Source organism: Melopsittacus undulatus, chromosome Z (assembly GCF_012275295.1).
Source record: "Melopsittacus undulatus isolate bMelUnd1 chromosome Z, bMelUnd1.mat.Z, whole genome shotgun sequence".
Taxonomy (NCBI): Eukaryota; Metazoa; Chordata; class Aves; order Psittaciformes; family Psittaculidae; genus Melopsittacus; species Melopsittacus undulatus.
In genome coordinates, this window is record NC_047557.1 from 35521066 (window position 1) to 35536918 (window position 15853).

At 36.9% G+C, this 15853-nt stretch overlaps 1 protein-coding gene across 1 annotated transcript in view; it reads left to right on the forward strand.

Annotated features, from left to right (window-relative positions):
* Window positions 1-15853, forward strand: part of ADAMTSL1 (ADAMTS like 1) — a 180661-nt gene that overhangs the window by 91044 nt on the left and 73764 nt on the right. The window contains 3 exon segments of the mRNA XM_034072780.1: window positions 1332-1536; window positions 2812-2959; window positions 6861-6942. Coding sequence (XP_033928671.1) covers window positions 1332-1536; window positions 2812-2959; window positions 6861-6942 — 435 coding nt within the window.

Genomic DNA, 15853 nt, shown 5'->3' on the forward strand with positions numbered 1-15853 from the left:
ATACTGGAACTGATAAGAAAAAGATAGATTGATATGATGAAAAATGAGAGGGAAAAATATTTTTTTTCATATTGCTATACAATCTTTGAGATCTTGTAACTGTTACTTAATAAAAATAATTCCTTTAATTGGGACATAAAATATCTCACCTTTCACATTTTTTGCTTTTGCCTGAAAGAGGAAACAAGTAGGGTTTTTCTAAAACAAACAAACAAAAAAAACCCTGAGACTTCCCCCCTAAACTAAACAACCAAAAAAAACCCCGGTTTTTAAGGAAAAAAAAAAACAAAAAACAAAAAACAAAAAACAAAATCAACTTATGAGCAAAATAATTGTTTTAAGCAGTATTTCTAAAGACGTTATGAAAGGACATTTTTTGGGGGGAAAAAAAAACAAAACAAAAACACACAACAAAAAACACCACCACCAACAACAAAAACTACAAAAAAGATTTTGTGGAATATTTTTAGGAAGATAGAACATGCATTTTTATACCATCAGACCATCAGGCATGTGCAGGATTACAATGATCCCAGATCTCTGTGTCAATGGCTTGAATATAAGAGAGGAAATACCAAACTACTTTACGTGGACAGACATGTACATTTATGGAACAATACATACATTATGGTATATGCATCACTGTAATAAAGGATTATTCTCATAAGTATGCATACCTCTCAGAAAATGCACATTGTTGTGTGGGTTTGTCATTACAATCTCAAATGGCATTTGTAAAGAAAATATGGTTCCTCAGTCCCCCTCACTGCCTCAACTGTAAGGAAACAAGATCCATGTGGTTTATCCATTGGAGGCCACACATCCCATCAGTATAGTCATGTCTTCTTTTTAGTAATTTCCTCCAATCTTTTCCTTTTCCTCAACTAACTCAGTTGTTTCCCTGGAAAGAAATGCCGCTGTTTCCCTGTATGTTCATGCAAAAGGAGCATTAACTTCACAGCACACTGAGTTTCCAGTGATTTGTTTCAAAGATTCCTCAGAAAATGACAAATTGTGAAGATACTAAAATCTCATCAATTGAAAAAAAAAAAAAGAAAGAATGAAGTTAAAAGTATTTAGAATTTCTGTGGTCATAGTCACTGGGTTAGTGGGAGAGAGATTTCATATTACTAATCTGTGACTTGAAGACAGAAGCCATGAGAGTGTTTTGCTGTTATGGCCACTTCTGAAAATACATATATGATTAAATTTTGCTGGCATTAATCAGAAAAAAAATCCCTCCTACAGACAGCAGTTTATGCATTTGTGGGGTGCGGGTGGGGATGGAGGCAGCAGGTATTCCTTTTCCTGATGCCTCTTTGTTTTCCCAGATGGGAAAGTACACCCTGGACTGCCTGTTCCTCATCCTGTGGAGGGGGTATTCAAAGCCGCAGTGTCTCATGTGTGGAAGAAGACATTCAGGGACATATCAGCCCTGTGGAAGAATGGAAATGCATGTACACTCCAAAGATGCCTGTTGTCCAACCTTGCAATATATTTGATTGCCCGAAATGGCTTGCTCAGGAATGGTCTCCGGTAATCAACTTAGCTTTGTTGGTTTTATATTCAACACAGTAAGAATACGTCTTAACTTACAGTTTACTGAGCTTGTGGAAGTCTGAACATTCACTACTTTCATTCCTTATTACTGTAACCTCTCTTTTAAATTAGGTAATTTGTCTAACCACAAAGTAAATACTTAGGAATAATGTAGTTGTAAGATTAACATGATTAAGGAGAACGATGAAAAAGAAAACAGATCTGTAATGTTAATTAGTGACTTTCTACTAATAACAATCTGGGAACATAAATGGCATGCACAAAACAAAATCAGTAAGCATGTAATAGTGTATCTTTATTACAGCTTTTCAGCCATAAATTGAACATCATGAGTTGCTGAGAAACTTCTATGAATACATAAAGCCACAAATGGCTCCGCTGTTTGATGCTTGTAGTTGTCCCTAACTCATCTTTCCTTTTGCACAGAAGTAAATGCCTTTGGGATGTCTTTCTACAAAAGTAGAAAAGTACTTTGAGTTCGTACATAAAGACTTAATCTTCTATGCTGATTCTTACCACTGCAGTTTCTTAGCAAATTAAATGAGTTTCAAAAGCTAAATTAGCTCACCTACAGATGAGGGGTTTTTGACTGATTGCCAAGTGTTTTTAATTTCCAGATAAAAGCCACTAAGGGCAAGTAATATGGGTGGTATCTATAGCCCTCCTCACTGTTTCATAGTTTTGAATCCTGTACAGGCGATCACTTCTGAAACAAAATGTATAAGAGATATGGAGAGGGGACTGAATTTATGTCCCTTACAAAAAACAACAGCAAAAAAAAAAAAAAAACCTTAAGAAATTGTCTGAGGGAAGAAAACACAGTTTCCCATTCTGTTTGGTGCCATGTTTCAAAATAGGTAAGTATCTCCCCTGTTAACCCATAAGCCCAAGTACTTTGTCCAAGCAAAGCAAAGTGGTTCCAGATGAAACTGACAGGGAGTTACTGAGCATATCCAATATGGGACGGATGGCCACAAGCCAAGTACCAATGCTGCAAGAGTGACAGTGAAAGAGAAATCCAACAGCAAAATGTCCAAACCAAGTTAATGTGCAGAGCAAAAAGGCAAAACTTACAATTTCATACTGGATCCATCACTACCAAATACCATGAATAGTTTATATTCAAGGTTGGGTGTTTCTGCCTCATGTTTTGGTCTCTGATATACACATACTTCTATATGCATATTCCCTTTTATTTATCACTCCTGTGAGATATCACACACACCTTTTGTTTTTCCTTTTTTTTCACAGTGCACCGTGACCTGTGGACAAGGCCTCCGATATCGTGTAGTCCTTTGCATTGATCACAGGGGGATGCATACAGGAGGCTGTACTCCTAAAACAAAGCCACACATAAAAGAAGAATGCATTGTACCCACTCCTTGTTACAAACCCAAAGGTAATGAGGCAATGGGTTCTCATAAATTTTTCAGAGCTCCTTCACATTGAGCAGTTGGGGCTTTTTTGTTGCTAGTAGCATTGTTTCCACCTGCACTAAGTTGTTAAATTGCACCTTTATGGCCTGCCATTCCTATTCCAGTTTGCCTGCTAGCAACTTGGAGTGAATGTTGGCCCTTTCCTCTTTCTTGCAAGCTCTAGATCTTTCCCTGGTAATTTGTGGTCCAGCAGACCAAGAAGTAGAAATGTAAATTTGACCGTAGTGTAAGCAGGTTTCACCTCACTGACTGTGTCTGGGCTAAATTTACCCTGTATTTTAAAAGGAATCAAATACATTAGTAACATTTATGGTAGATAAACCATAATTTTAAAGTACGTGTTCTTAACTTTGAGCTTGAAACAAGTCAGAAACAGGCATGGTATGTCCCAGCATGAAGTTCCTCCTACTAGCAAGGCGGCAAAGTTTGAGAGACTGCTAGACTTGAAGCATCTTATTGGCAGGGGTACTCAGAATTTGTATAGAAATGTTTTTTGACTTGGGCCTCAGAGAGTAATACTGGGGTAAATCCTCCATATTTTGTTGAGAAGGAGAAAATACATCTGCAGCTGTTTGGAGGTTCTTATGGAATGTTAGTAGAAGTCCTGGAGACTGGATTGGACTAATGGGCAGTGGCCAGGTGCATAAAACACAGGGTTTTGACTATTTCTACAGGTATATAACCATGCATATGTTTGTGCATGTATACAGTTCTATTGATAGAACCACAGTGTCCATGCGCTAAGTTATAGAAACTCTGGGATGCAGCGATAAAGATGAACTTAATTTCCCTAAAGTAGAGACTTGAACCCCACAACAAGAAGAAATAAATTCCTTTTTAAAAATGAATTGCTATCCTGATACTTACTAAGAACAGTTATAGTGAAGCCTTGTGAAATAAGAGTGACCTGTGACCTTGATCTGATAAAGGATGCAACAGTGAAATCAGGAATTTTAATTTCTCCACTTAGTGGATGGTGATGGGCACCCTTGCCAAGTTTCAAGATTTTAGTTTTTCTGGGCCATGAGAATTTGCTGTCTCTGCCAGCCACCAGAGTGGTGAAACCCAGACACAGGTCCTCTGGGGAGCAATGGGTATGTTTGCACTGTATTTTGCTGTCCAACATGAGCTCACTTGGTCCACCTTCCAAGATTAAAAAAAAAAAAAGTCCCTGTGGCTGTGTTAGCATGACTGAGCCTCCTACAGAGATGAAGTGGGTTTAGGCTCAGTCAATCAGCTTCCCTTATGGGGCTTCATCTGTTTATGGTGTTCAGAGCACAGGTAAAGCAAGATCCTATCTGCCTGCAACATACAGCGTAAGTAAAATGTAGTAAGACACAAAAAAATCACATGTTGCAAACCTGCAACTAACTTCTGACTGGGGAACCTGAGAGGGGTGCAAAACCAGCTAGAAAATCTTTGCTTGCCTGCATCTGTCAAGTCTTTTCCAATGGGGCCTGTCTGGGAACAAAGTAAATTGCTGTTTGCTGGAAGCTCACCCTTGAAAGAGAGTGATACCTTTACTCTCAATAACCGCTTGTGCTGCTCTTTGCACTACATACATGATTATTTTCTGATTGTGCATAATTTTTTTTTCCATGGGATTGAAAGTCCTACATAAAACATACTGATTTGCTTTTACTCCTCATCTTGGTTCTGTAATGCTCTCACAGTTTTCCCTCCATAATGCAAGGGATAGTGTTCAAAGACCCATGTGCCTGAAAGCTGAGTCATACTTTCAGAAGTGAGTTGAACTAGATGATGTCCAGAGGCCTCTTCCAATCCAAATTATTCTATTTATGTGCTGGAATTTTGTCCTTTTTGTTTCACAAATCTAGAGTTAGAAATTTCTAGCACTAGGGGTAGCAAAGGATATCTCCCCCATGAAATGCTTGAAGCTTTTTTGTTCTGGAGCTGGATTAACAAGAAGCAGAGCAATCTTCCAAGCTGACTGAAGCAGCAAGACCAAAAATGTGAATTCTCTCTTCTTTTAACACATTGTGCTAAACAGAACTAGAATGCAAAGAGTTCATTTGATTTCTTTCATTTTACTTTATTTAAGCACTGAAGAACTTTACTCTGCACTAAAAGTGAGAAAACAGGATAGCTCTGGATTAAGCAGTGATTTTCAATTTTAATAGAGAAGGTGTATTCATCTAATACAAGTTTCTGTATAATAAATTATTTACATGCTCTTACTAGAACTGTTTTATAAAAGGAGATATTTCACTTTTATCTCCAAAGGTGAAAATTCCTCCTTAGTTTATATTAAGAGTGCTTTATGTTTTGGTTTTTTTTTTGTCACAGCACACTGCACAACATCAACATTTTTAATCCTCTAACAAATTTTACAGTGTAGAAAATAATTAACTACACCACTAAAAAAGCAAAGTTGTTAAAAAAGTCACATAACAGGCAATGGTACACAAGAGCTTTTGCTTTTTACAAGCATTTGCAACCAAGCAAAACAGCACAGAAGATCTGGGTTTCCAAAACCTATAAAACAAGCTACAGAACCTATAAATAAAAATATCTTCTACATATTTTGGATAACAAATGCAGCAAAATATAGAATAAACTAAGAGCTATGCTGGTAAATAATCATTTTTAAATGGCACTAATAAATATGTCAAAGTAAGAGCTTGGCAAGCTAGTTCCGAGACACATAGTAATCCTATTACTGTCCCTTTTTCCTCAGTGAATAACTTGCTCCAAGAAAATTTGCTTCACTAAAGTTGCAGTAGCTGTGAAACCAAGTTGTAAGCTGTTGCTCTTCTACAATACAACTGACAGATGGGAAATTTTGTGTCCATATGTGAAATGTTTACTGTTGTCCACAACACTCATAGAAACTTCCAAGTTATTGTGAGCAACATTAATCTGCTCCTGTTGTCACGTACAAATACATGGATTACATAAACCCAAAAGGCTTAGGTGATTTGTGAGTGGCAAATAAATCTGGCGCTGGTTCTCCTCAGTTGTCTGACTCTCATCCCCTTTTATTTGTGTTTTTTCCCCTGATTCTAGCCCAGAACATTTTGTTGAAATTTAGAGATCCTTCTCAAATTGTAGTGCCAAATTTGCTCTCACTTTATACCTCTGTAGAGCTAAAACAGCTCCACTGCCTTCAGCTCAAATACTATACTTTGACACTGCATGAAAGGAGAGTTTGGCTCATGTAGCAGCATGGCCCTGCACTCCCCAGAGCAGAGCAGCTCATTTATGCTGCATGCACATCCTGGAGGGGAAGAAAAGCAGCTCTACTGTTTTCCATCAGAAATGACATAAAAAGTATCAAGGTCATTCTTTTAAATCCACATAGCTGATGAAGTGATAAAGTTGAAAAGCATAGCTGGGTCATTTTATTACTCTTTCTCTGTTCTGTGGTATCACTCATCAAATCAGGGGTTTCTTCCTTTTGTAATCTATCAAAAACTAGCTTAATGTGTCTTCTGAAGTTCTAAAATTTAAGGGTAAACACAGGGATTTTATACATTTTGCCTTTGCAGGGTCAGTGGAGGCCTGTTACACTTGGAAGGCACCCTACAAAAAATACTTTCCAAAGTAACTACTTTTACAGCTCAGTTGTATAGTCTGAAAAGTGATTTAATTTGCCTTTCTGACTTAATAAGACTTTCTAGCTGCAACAATGAACTATGGGATCATATAACCTTGTAAGCATTATACCCCAGGTGACAAAAACTAGGCTCTTTCTCTCTCTCCTGCTCTCTTTTCTCTTTCTTCTTTATGCTCAGCCTCCATTTGGATGAAGGTACATGTGCATCACAGAGAGATGGGAGGCTGGCATATATAGCAGCATTACTGCATGCTTCCAACTTTCACATGCTTGTGTTTGTTCCATAGAGAAACTTCCTGTGGAAGCAAAGTTGCCGTGGTATAAGCAGGCTCAAGAACTGGAGGAAGGAGCAGTGGTGTCTGAAGAACCATCGTAAGTCTTAAAAATTCTCTTCTATCAGGTTCTCATGATGTGGGGTTTGTGGCTTGTGCTGAACTGAAATAGTCTCTTGAAATTTTATTTGGCTTTCATTTAGAGTGTAAAGGCTAAGCCAAGGCCTGAGGAAATCAGTGAGCTTAAATCTGTGTTACTTTCAGGTACAAGGAGACAGAATTCAAGAGGGAAAATGTAGATTTAATTTGAGCAAATATATGCATGTTTAATTTAAGGTCATTTACAATAATATTATAGTGACAGTCTGTCTACCTACATAGCTATATGCTTGCCAATACCACTGTAGCTCCACAGCTCAACACATTTATTTATTCTTCCAATACCCCTGTGAAGAAAGAGCTAAAATACAGGGCAGACAGGACAATTTCCCCTCTCCTCTGCCCAGCAAATATGTAGTAGCAGCAAATAAAATCAGCTAACTTTAGCAGAAAATAAACTAAAAACCTCAGTCCTATGGTTTGGATTACCTTACCACCTACCTCATAATTTCAGAGATTTTCTCCTCCCTGCTTTTCTATTTACTTCATGGTCTTTGCCCAGGCACCTTTGCAAGATCTCAGTCAGCACCTTGTACCCCCTTAGTAGCTTTTCCTCCTGCTGCAGACCCTCTTGGACGGCAGGTTGGCCTACATATATATGTTGACACTTCCTTTGCATGTGAGCTGCCTGAAATGATGGAAATTGTACATTTTCCTCTTAAATGCATAAAATTATCTCTTCCCTTAACTGTAAGTTTTCTCTTTCCTATTAATTTGTTTTCTGTTTTGTGAAGAAATAACCATTGAGATAGAAAGAGGCATAAGATAGTTAGAGGTAATCATGACAAAAAAAGTATTACAATAAAAAGCTGGAAAAGAGCACTTCCGCTTAGAGTTTAATACCTGGCATTTCAAGATATCAATAAGAAAATCTGACTGCATGAATCTGGCCTGGTGTAGTCAGGTTCTTCACACAGTGCCATTGAAAATGCAGCTTAGCAGTTCCTACTTGTGCTCCATTTTGTTAATAGCGGGACTGTAGAAGAAGTTTAAAAAAAAAACAACTGGTTTTAAAACACCCTCAGAATTTCATTCAGAGTTGAGTTTTATTGTCATTTATAGATAATTAGTCTTCCTCAGCCTAATAAAATTGCAATGAAAAAGAAGCTGCAGCAAAACTGGTGCACCATATATAACTTTAGCAATAAGACTGAGAAACTAAAAATAGTATTATTGTTATGCTTTGATTTTTTTTATTCTGTAACTGTGATAAATACATGGTGTAATTGCTATCTCTGTACAGAGCTTTAACCTGTATCTGGTTCATAGTGGCTGACAATACAACATCATTCATTGCAACTACAGCTGAGTATTGGACTAAAAGCATTGTTCATTATGCAATATAATTGCAGGTTCGGCATGGTTAATTTGAGTTTAAGTAATTTGAAACTGAAACATTGTAATAGAGCTAGAGCCATATATAATAAAGCTCTGAAAATAAAAATTATTTCAATCCAGGTGCCATACATATACATAAACACATACACACATGTGTACATGCACATATATACACATATATACAAATGCACATATTCATATGTGTGTATATATATACTAGTAGAGACATAGCATCTAATATGGGCTGTTTAACTGTTTCCAGTGTTCCATAGATTTTGTAAGTTCATTCATTCAGAGTCAAAACCTAGAAAATTCAGTATTTGTGAACATTAATTTTTCATTTGTAAATGTGGTTTATTTTCTTATGATTTTCTTCTGAAGACTGCTGAACCTCTTATCTAAATACGTATTTATCAAACTGTAGGCAACCCCTGGAAGCATACGTAAATTACGATGTATTATCAGGAAGTTTATTGAAAGGGATCATACTGATAATGTGCTCATTGGAACAATTTGTTACACAAGACAATTTTTTGATAAATTTTGTCAACAATGTTGGCAATACTGTAGAAAACAGATATAGTAATATGCATATATATATGAATACAGGTAGCTTTCAATTTTAACAAAAAGGGGGTTGTAGAGAATAGGCATAACATGCAGGGAAAGAAGAGGCTTTTATTTATCATGATGCGTATTTTAATAAAATATTCTGGAAAACCTGATGGGTTTACTTGTGATATTAAAACAGACACTGAGAGATATAAAATAAAAGGTATTTAAGAATTTTAGATGTTTTTAGTGCATCTGTGACACTTCCTTACTTTATAGTTCACTTCTCTGTTGCAAAAAAAGACCCTGTTCCACAAAGACATCCTCATCTTTTTAACCCATTTCATACAACATTTCAGTGATACCGGTGGGGTACTAATATATCAGTTATATGTATCCAACATCTAGTTGGACACAGTCCAGACTAGATTCCTTCTGCCATGAGTTGACATTTTATATATTTTTTTCTCTCTCTCTGCAAAGCACAGCTCTGGGAACATGTATAATTGTTATTTTAAGCTAATGAGAAATCAGCATGACATTAAATTCAAGTCTAGATTTTTATATGTGTTGACTAAAACTGAAATAAAGGGCACAAAGTCAAGATCTTTATGCAAACTTTCCCAGAGCTCGGAGATACCCATGCCTTGTGTTTAGATTCACATGATTTTAGTGATAAGGCATGAAACAGAAAGACCAAACAAAAACTTAGAAAACTTGTGCTGAAAAAGCCATCCATGCACTCCCCATCTATAAATTGTAATAGTCATCTGCATATTGTTCCAGAATATCTAATCTGTTGACAGTGACTTGAGAAGTGAACTTCCTCATAAAATTGGTTCTGGTGCCTCACTATTAATAGTGGTTTTCAGTAATGTTTGCCTTTAAACAGTTACTCATTTTAGGTCCTGGTTATCTGATTGTTTATATCATTACATACAGTTTTTTGTAAAAAAATGAGACAAAACATTCAGAACTCACCAATATACAATCAACAATCAACTTTGATGCCAGTTTTAGACTACTGTTTGTCTTCATTTGGCTGTGTAGGGATTTTGAATACACCAACAAGTTGAAAAGCAGGGTATATTACATAATAATGCACCTTTTAGCCCGTGTTTCTGCACCTCTGCAGGTTCAATTTAATATTCCATGGCCTACCATGCTGAGAGATGTCAAACTATCACCCACATATTTTGGATGAATAATCAGTCCAGAGTGTAGGTGCATGCTAGATTGAAGGTTGGAACAGTTTTTAAATGTTAGATCAAACACTAGTAGGTGTAAGACAGTGTGTCATGTGATCAGCTATTTTGCTGACTGTGAATTGTAGTAACTAGAACATGACCATCAATTTCTTACTGTCTTACACCTGCGTGTGATGTAGAATTTTCCTGGGTTCAGCAGTAGCAGTCATTTTTCTCCTTCTTAGTAGCTGGCGCAGTGCTGTGGTTTGGACTTTCAGCCTGGGAACAGTGCTGATAACACCAATGTTTTCAGTTGTTGCTCAGTAATGTTTAGTCTGACCAAGGACTTTCTGAGTCTCAGGATCTGCCAAGGAGGAGGGGAAGCTGGGAGGAAGAAGAGACAGGACACCTGACCTAACTAGCCAAAGAGGTATTCCTTACCACAGTACATCATGCCCACTATGTAAACTGGAGGCAGTCACCGAGAAGGGTGAGATCACTGCTTGGGTCAGGCTGGGTTTACATTTCCTGTTGTCCTTCTCTAAGCTTATTCTTGAGTGGAAGTTTAAAAGCTAAAGCTGAGAGTTTTCAGCAGATTTCTTCCATGCATTGAGACCTCACATTTGTGAATCTCTGCCTTGCTGTCTTGTGACTTCTATGAGTTTCTGTTGAACGCAATTTTTGACATGAAATTGCATACTATGAGTTATAAAGTTACACTTATTGTCCTTCTACCTCCGATTTGTGATCATTTTCTAAAGTGTGCTGCTACCGCAGCAGATGCCTCATTTTTATTCCATCTGCACGTACTGCCTTCCATTATTTATTTCTTCAGGAATTTCGAACAGAAGCAAGTCTTACAGTTCAATTTTGACTGTTTATGTCTATCTGTCAGTTGCCTTCCTCTTCTCTTAGTTATGTCTGAATTTATTCCAATTAGCTGAATTTGACAGAAATATAAAGTTATCCTAGAGAATTTTACCTCTCTGTCAAATTTCATTGATATACACCAGGAAATTCTGCAGAAGTTTTTTCCAAATATTTCACTGAAATAAATGACTAAGTAGAAAACTGACAACCTACAATTCCCCAGTTGAATAAAGGTTTTCTAAAAGAGTTTGGTCCTTTAGAAACCTTTAAGAGATACCAGAGAATCCATTTGGACACTTAGCCTTCAAATACAGACATGTGTTTAATTGGTCTTCACCAGTTCTGCTGCCCAAAGAATTAATCATAACTAGTCCAGCCACTTGAAGGCTAGAAGGAATAATTATGTTTGAGTTTTCTGACCTGCTGCACCCCTAGATGTGATCAGTTAAATATCAATTGCTAACATAACTACTATGAAATACTCTAAATTGGTTGGTTAAGAAAGTACTGTAATCTTTGTGAGGACAAAGGTTTAGAGTAAGGAGTCCTTGCTGTCCTGTGTTGTACAGATTATTCTCCTATTGCTCTTCACCTCTGAAGTTACCGTTCAACAGGCTATAGAAGTAGAGGGAGAAGCCACAGTATCTTTTTGTCTGACTCTGACTGGAGCTCTTTTTGTCTGACTCTGACTGGAGCTCATTACACCAGCACAGCATGACAGCCAGAGTCAGAAAGAGCAGCAGTCATGATTAAAAAAGTAGGAGTTTTTCTGTGTATAATGAGATTGGGTTTATGGGTGATAGAGGGTTGTTTAAAAGATTTCTGTCTCTAACTCTTGAAGAATTCTTTTGAATGTTAACATCACACCCAGCTTTTAACATGCTGCTATAAATAACCCTGGTGCTAGCCATAAAAAGAAGGAGGAGGGAAAAGAGCAAACAATAATGTCTGGATGCCAGATGGCACCATCATAGTAATGGGGCCAGTTCAGTAAAAAACAAAAGGAAATTCCTGCATCAGTGGGGGGACAAAGCCCTCAGGGAACTAGGTGTGGCAGAGTCACCCAGTATCTCTTTCATACTTTTCAGCAGGTATTTATGTTTCCAAAGACACATAAGCCATTTTTTTTTTGTTTTCCCTGTTAAATAGTTTTTATCACCATGTTTATATTTGCTTCACAAGTTAATAAGTAATTATAAAACTTCCTACAGATATTTTACTTTAAAAATAAAGCATGTTATAATTATTGGATTGCCAAAAAAGCCTGGGGACACATAGAGATACTGTTCACCTATTGCTTGTCCGCTCCAGTGTCAGGCAATGAAGAGGAAGAAGGAAGTTTATGGAAACTTCTCCATATTAAGGTCTAATGGCAAAAAAAATGAACTATGTATGCGATCAGTCAAAGATCAGCAATGCAGCAGTCTAACATGAGGTAACAATTTTTATCTGTTGATTCAAGGAACCTCTTTAGACAGTCACCTCTACTCAAGATTTATGTGTAATGTATACAGGGCAGAAGTAGTTACCTTACCCTGGGGAGAAAGGCAGTGGTGAATTTATGGAGAGCAGCAACAGTATAGAATGGTGTGACACAAAGCTGAAAGATGACATTCACACTGAACTGAAAAAAAGCTATAGAAGGACAGATTGTAATCACTCAGACTGGAACTGCATCTATGCAAACGGTGCTGATGCCTTTACTTTGTAGTTGGAGTCTTGAGATTTTATTGATGAGTGGGCATGACCTATTTCACTTCTTTGAACAACAATACCAGCAGCTACCCAGTGCTGTGTATGAGCGTCCTGTGATGTTATCCATACCTTACGGGTCCTGTGGAAAGGTGGCCTCTCCTGGAGAAAAAGGACTGGTTGCACTTCAGCTGGAGACAAGCAGTCTGGAAGTCTGAGCTCAGTTCTAGTTCTATTACAGAAAATTCCTAAGCCTTTGAATAAACCACTGAGCATTTTATTTCACCATCAGTATCTGTTTTTAGATGTCTTAATAGGTGGATGTCTGTGCCTTTGAACACTCAGTCTTACTCGTGTGTGCAGTTCTCAAAGCTTCAGTGTTTGTCTGAACCATGGATTTACCGAACAATTAATTTAAAAACAAAAAACAAAACCAAAGCATTAAGCAATAAAAATTAAGTGCAATATGTGATTAAGTAGCAATGAACAAAATGAACTATTTTTCTCCACAGCTCAAAGGACATCAGTCTATATACAGTTGGGTTTTTTTACTTCATCGCACACATTGTAGGAGCACAAGTCTGAGCCAGAAGAGGTTTTGGCTATTTACATTAAGTGTTCTGCAGATCTTCACAAAACTCAGCAGTGCTTTCCATGGGTCTCATCCTGAACCCGCTATAACCTACTGTGGGATATCTCCCATTGATAAGCACTAACTCTGTGCTTCTCCTTTTCTGACTTTCTCAATTCCATGTATGTGTCCATATGGGGGTGAATATACACCGGTCCTTAGTTGTGCCCAGAGATTTAAGAAAAAAGAATAATTTTCCCAAGGGTGTCCACTGCCATTGTAATTGCTGTTCACAAATTTTGACATCACTTTTGTTTGCTGCCTTTATGTACAGGTAATCATTGCATAGCACATTTTAGTCTACAATACCTCTTATATAATTTTAAAAGAGGACTTCTTTCAAAAACACTAGACACACTATTGTCTAAAAGGGGCATTCTCTTGTGTAAACATGAATAATAATATATACAAGTGCAAATAGTCCTTGCAAAATTGAGCTAGGCAAATGGTATCTACTCAGTTTTCATGTGTGGATGAAATTCTGTGGACAGCTGCAATTCACTTGTATTTGCAGGTTTATTGGCTGTGAAGCCTGAAGGCTGAACTGCTGTGCATTTTACATTTGACCAATATTTTGTATTATATGCTTTATGTACAAACACGGTAAGCTGGTGTTTCAATCATATTAAAATTTCCTTAAAATATATTTCCAGTAATTTTAGTACACTACAAAATAAATGAGCCAAAACTAGCTCAGTACCACACCTGAATAACTCCTGCAGAAATTCAGCAATGTCAGTAGCATTACATTTCTTCTGTTCCTAGAACACATTTTGCAGCCCAGCATACACTAATGTGCACCTGACAAATGATGCAACAGTAGTCCCTTCAGCTGAACAGAATCTTGGGCAAATTGTGAAACCTTGGCAGCTAAGAAAACCCACTGAAAACTACAATGCCTTTTTGAAATTCAGAACTCCCTATTTTGCAAGGATGTTCATACATGGGAAAAGATTGCTGATCCACCACTATAAAAGTGCTCACAGGCCAAGAAACAAGTATATATGTTACAACTGTGCTGTAACATAGTTGGCACTCCAGCAGTTGAGCAACAGCAAACATGGTTAAGTCAGTCATAAGAAAAAAGGGTTATGATCCTTATTGCAGCTTTCACTTTTCCACCTTGTAGTGATCTCTCTAAAATAGGAGCAAATATTCATCAGAACTACCAGAAGACACACTGCTGTTCTTTTCTCCTTTGGGGAAGAATCATTATGTCTGTTGTGCAGAGGAATAAAAGATGATCTTTGATGTAACGGGAACATGCTAGTCACTGAGAAGTACGCTAAGAGGCAAGAGGCACATTTTTATTTTTAATTTTCACAGCTGTTAGCACAATTGGGTTCTGCTGACAGCTCCTACTGTCACATTCTAGAACTAGTTATTACCTTTGTCTTAGTAGGGTTGTTATTATGGGGGCTATTATTACAGTGGGAATTAATTAAACAACATGCAATAACAACTGAAACACCTCCATCATTTCCTGTTTTCTAAAAAAGAAATTACTTCCCAATGAATCTATTCCACTACTTCCATTCTCAAGAAACTGAGATGTTAGTTTACAGAAAGCACAATACTGTGCAGTGAATGGTACACTATCTGCAAATAAACTTAAACCCATTGAACTGACTGCTTTTTAGTCACATACTTTTTGTGTTTCGTGCTCACCATTTGGCAACAATCATTAACAACCCCAAAAATATATTTGAGAGCATATGCAATTTCCTGGGTTTAGGATGATAGAAAATTTAGAACCATTGATATTATACATTCACATTGCATAAATGTTCAGTATGTAATGTCAAGTCCTACATAAAGATTTAGTTTGCAAGGTCTTCCCCCCTTTTTTTCTGCTTGCAATTCTTTTGATTCTATCAATTCCCTCATCAGCAGCAAACAGTTATATTGGAATTAAAATACATTTTCCAATTTATTGCTTAAAATATAGAAACTAGGCCTAGAAAGCTGAATAAAATATAATTTCCTGAAGGTATTTCAGTGTTTTCATTATGACTAGTTGCTGACTAGGGTAAAATAATATGTGGCATTTATAGATCAAGCCTCATTTCAAAAAGGATACAATCTGCCTTAATAATGTCCCTACTTCCCTTTTCTTTCTTCTTTCATTTGTTCCTGTGTTTGTATACGTGATATACATAATGTGTAAATATTCTGAATATACAATGTATTCCTGGATTTCTAAATAGGCAATTTTAATACCTAGCAAAGTATCATCCCTCTTGGTTTGGAACACAGCAGCTCTTCAGCAAAGCACAGATACAAACCAATTCATAATGTTAAAAAAAAATATAAGTAAGACTGCGTCTGATGAAGACCAGTGCTTTTTTTCTACCTCTAAGTTTGTCAATTTAAGAAGCTATACATTTAAAGTAATCAAAATATCTAAGTCACAGTGGCTGATATAGACTGTAACAGATTTCCCATTTCAAAATAATATTGTGGCAGTTGCTCATCTTTAGATAAACAAGAGGAATAGCCCACCTATACTATTAAAGAGTATAATCCTTTCAAAATGAAGGGTATCATCATTGACCCATCTTTTCACCTAAGTTGTCACA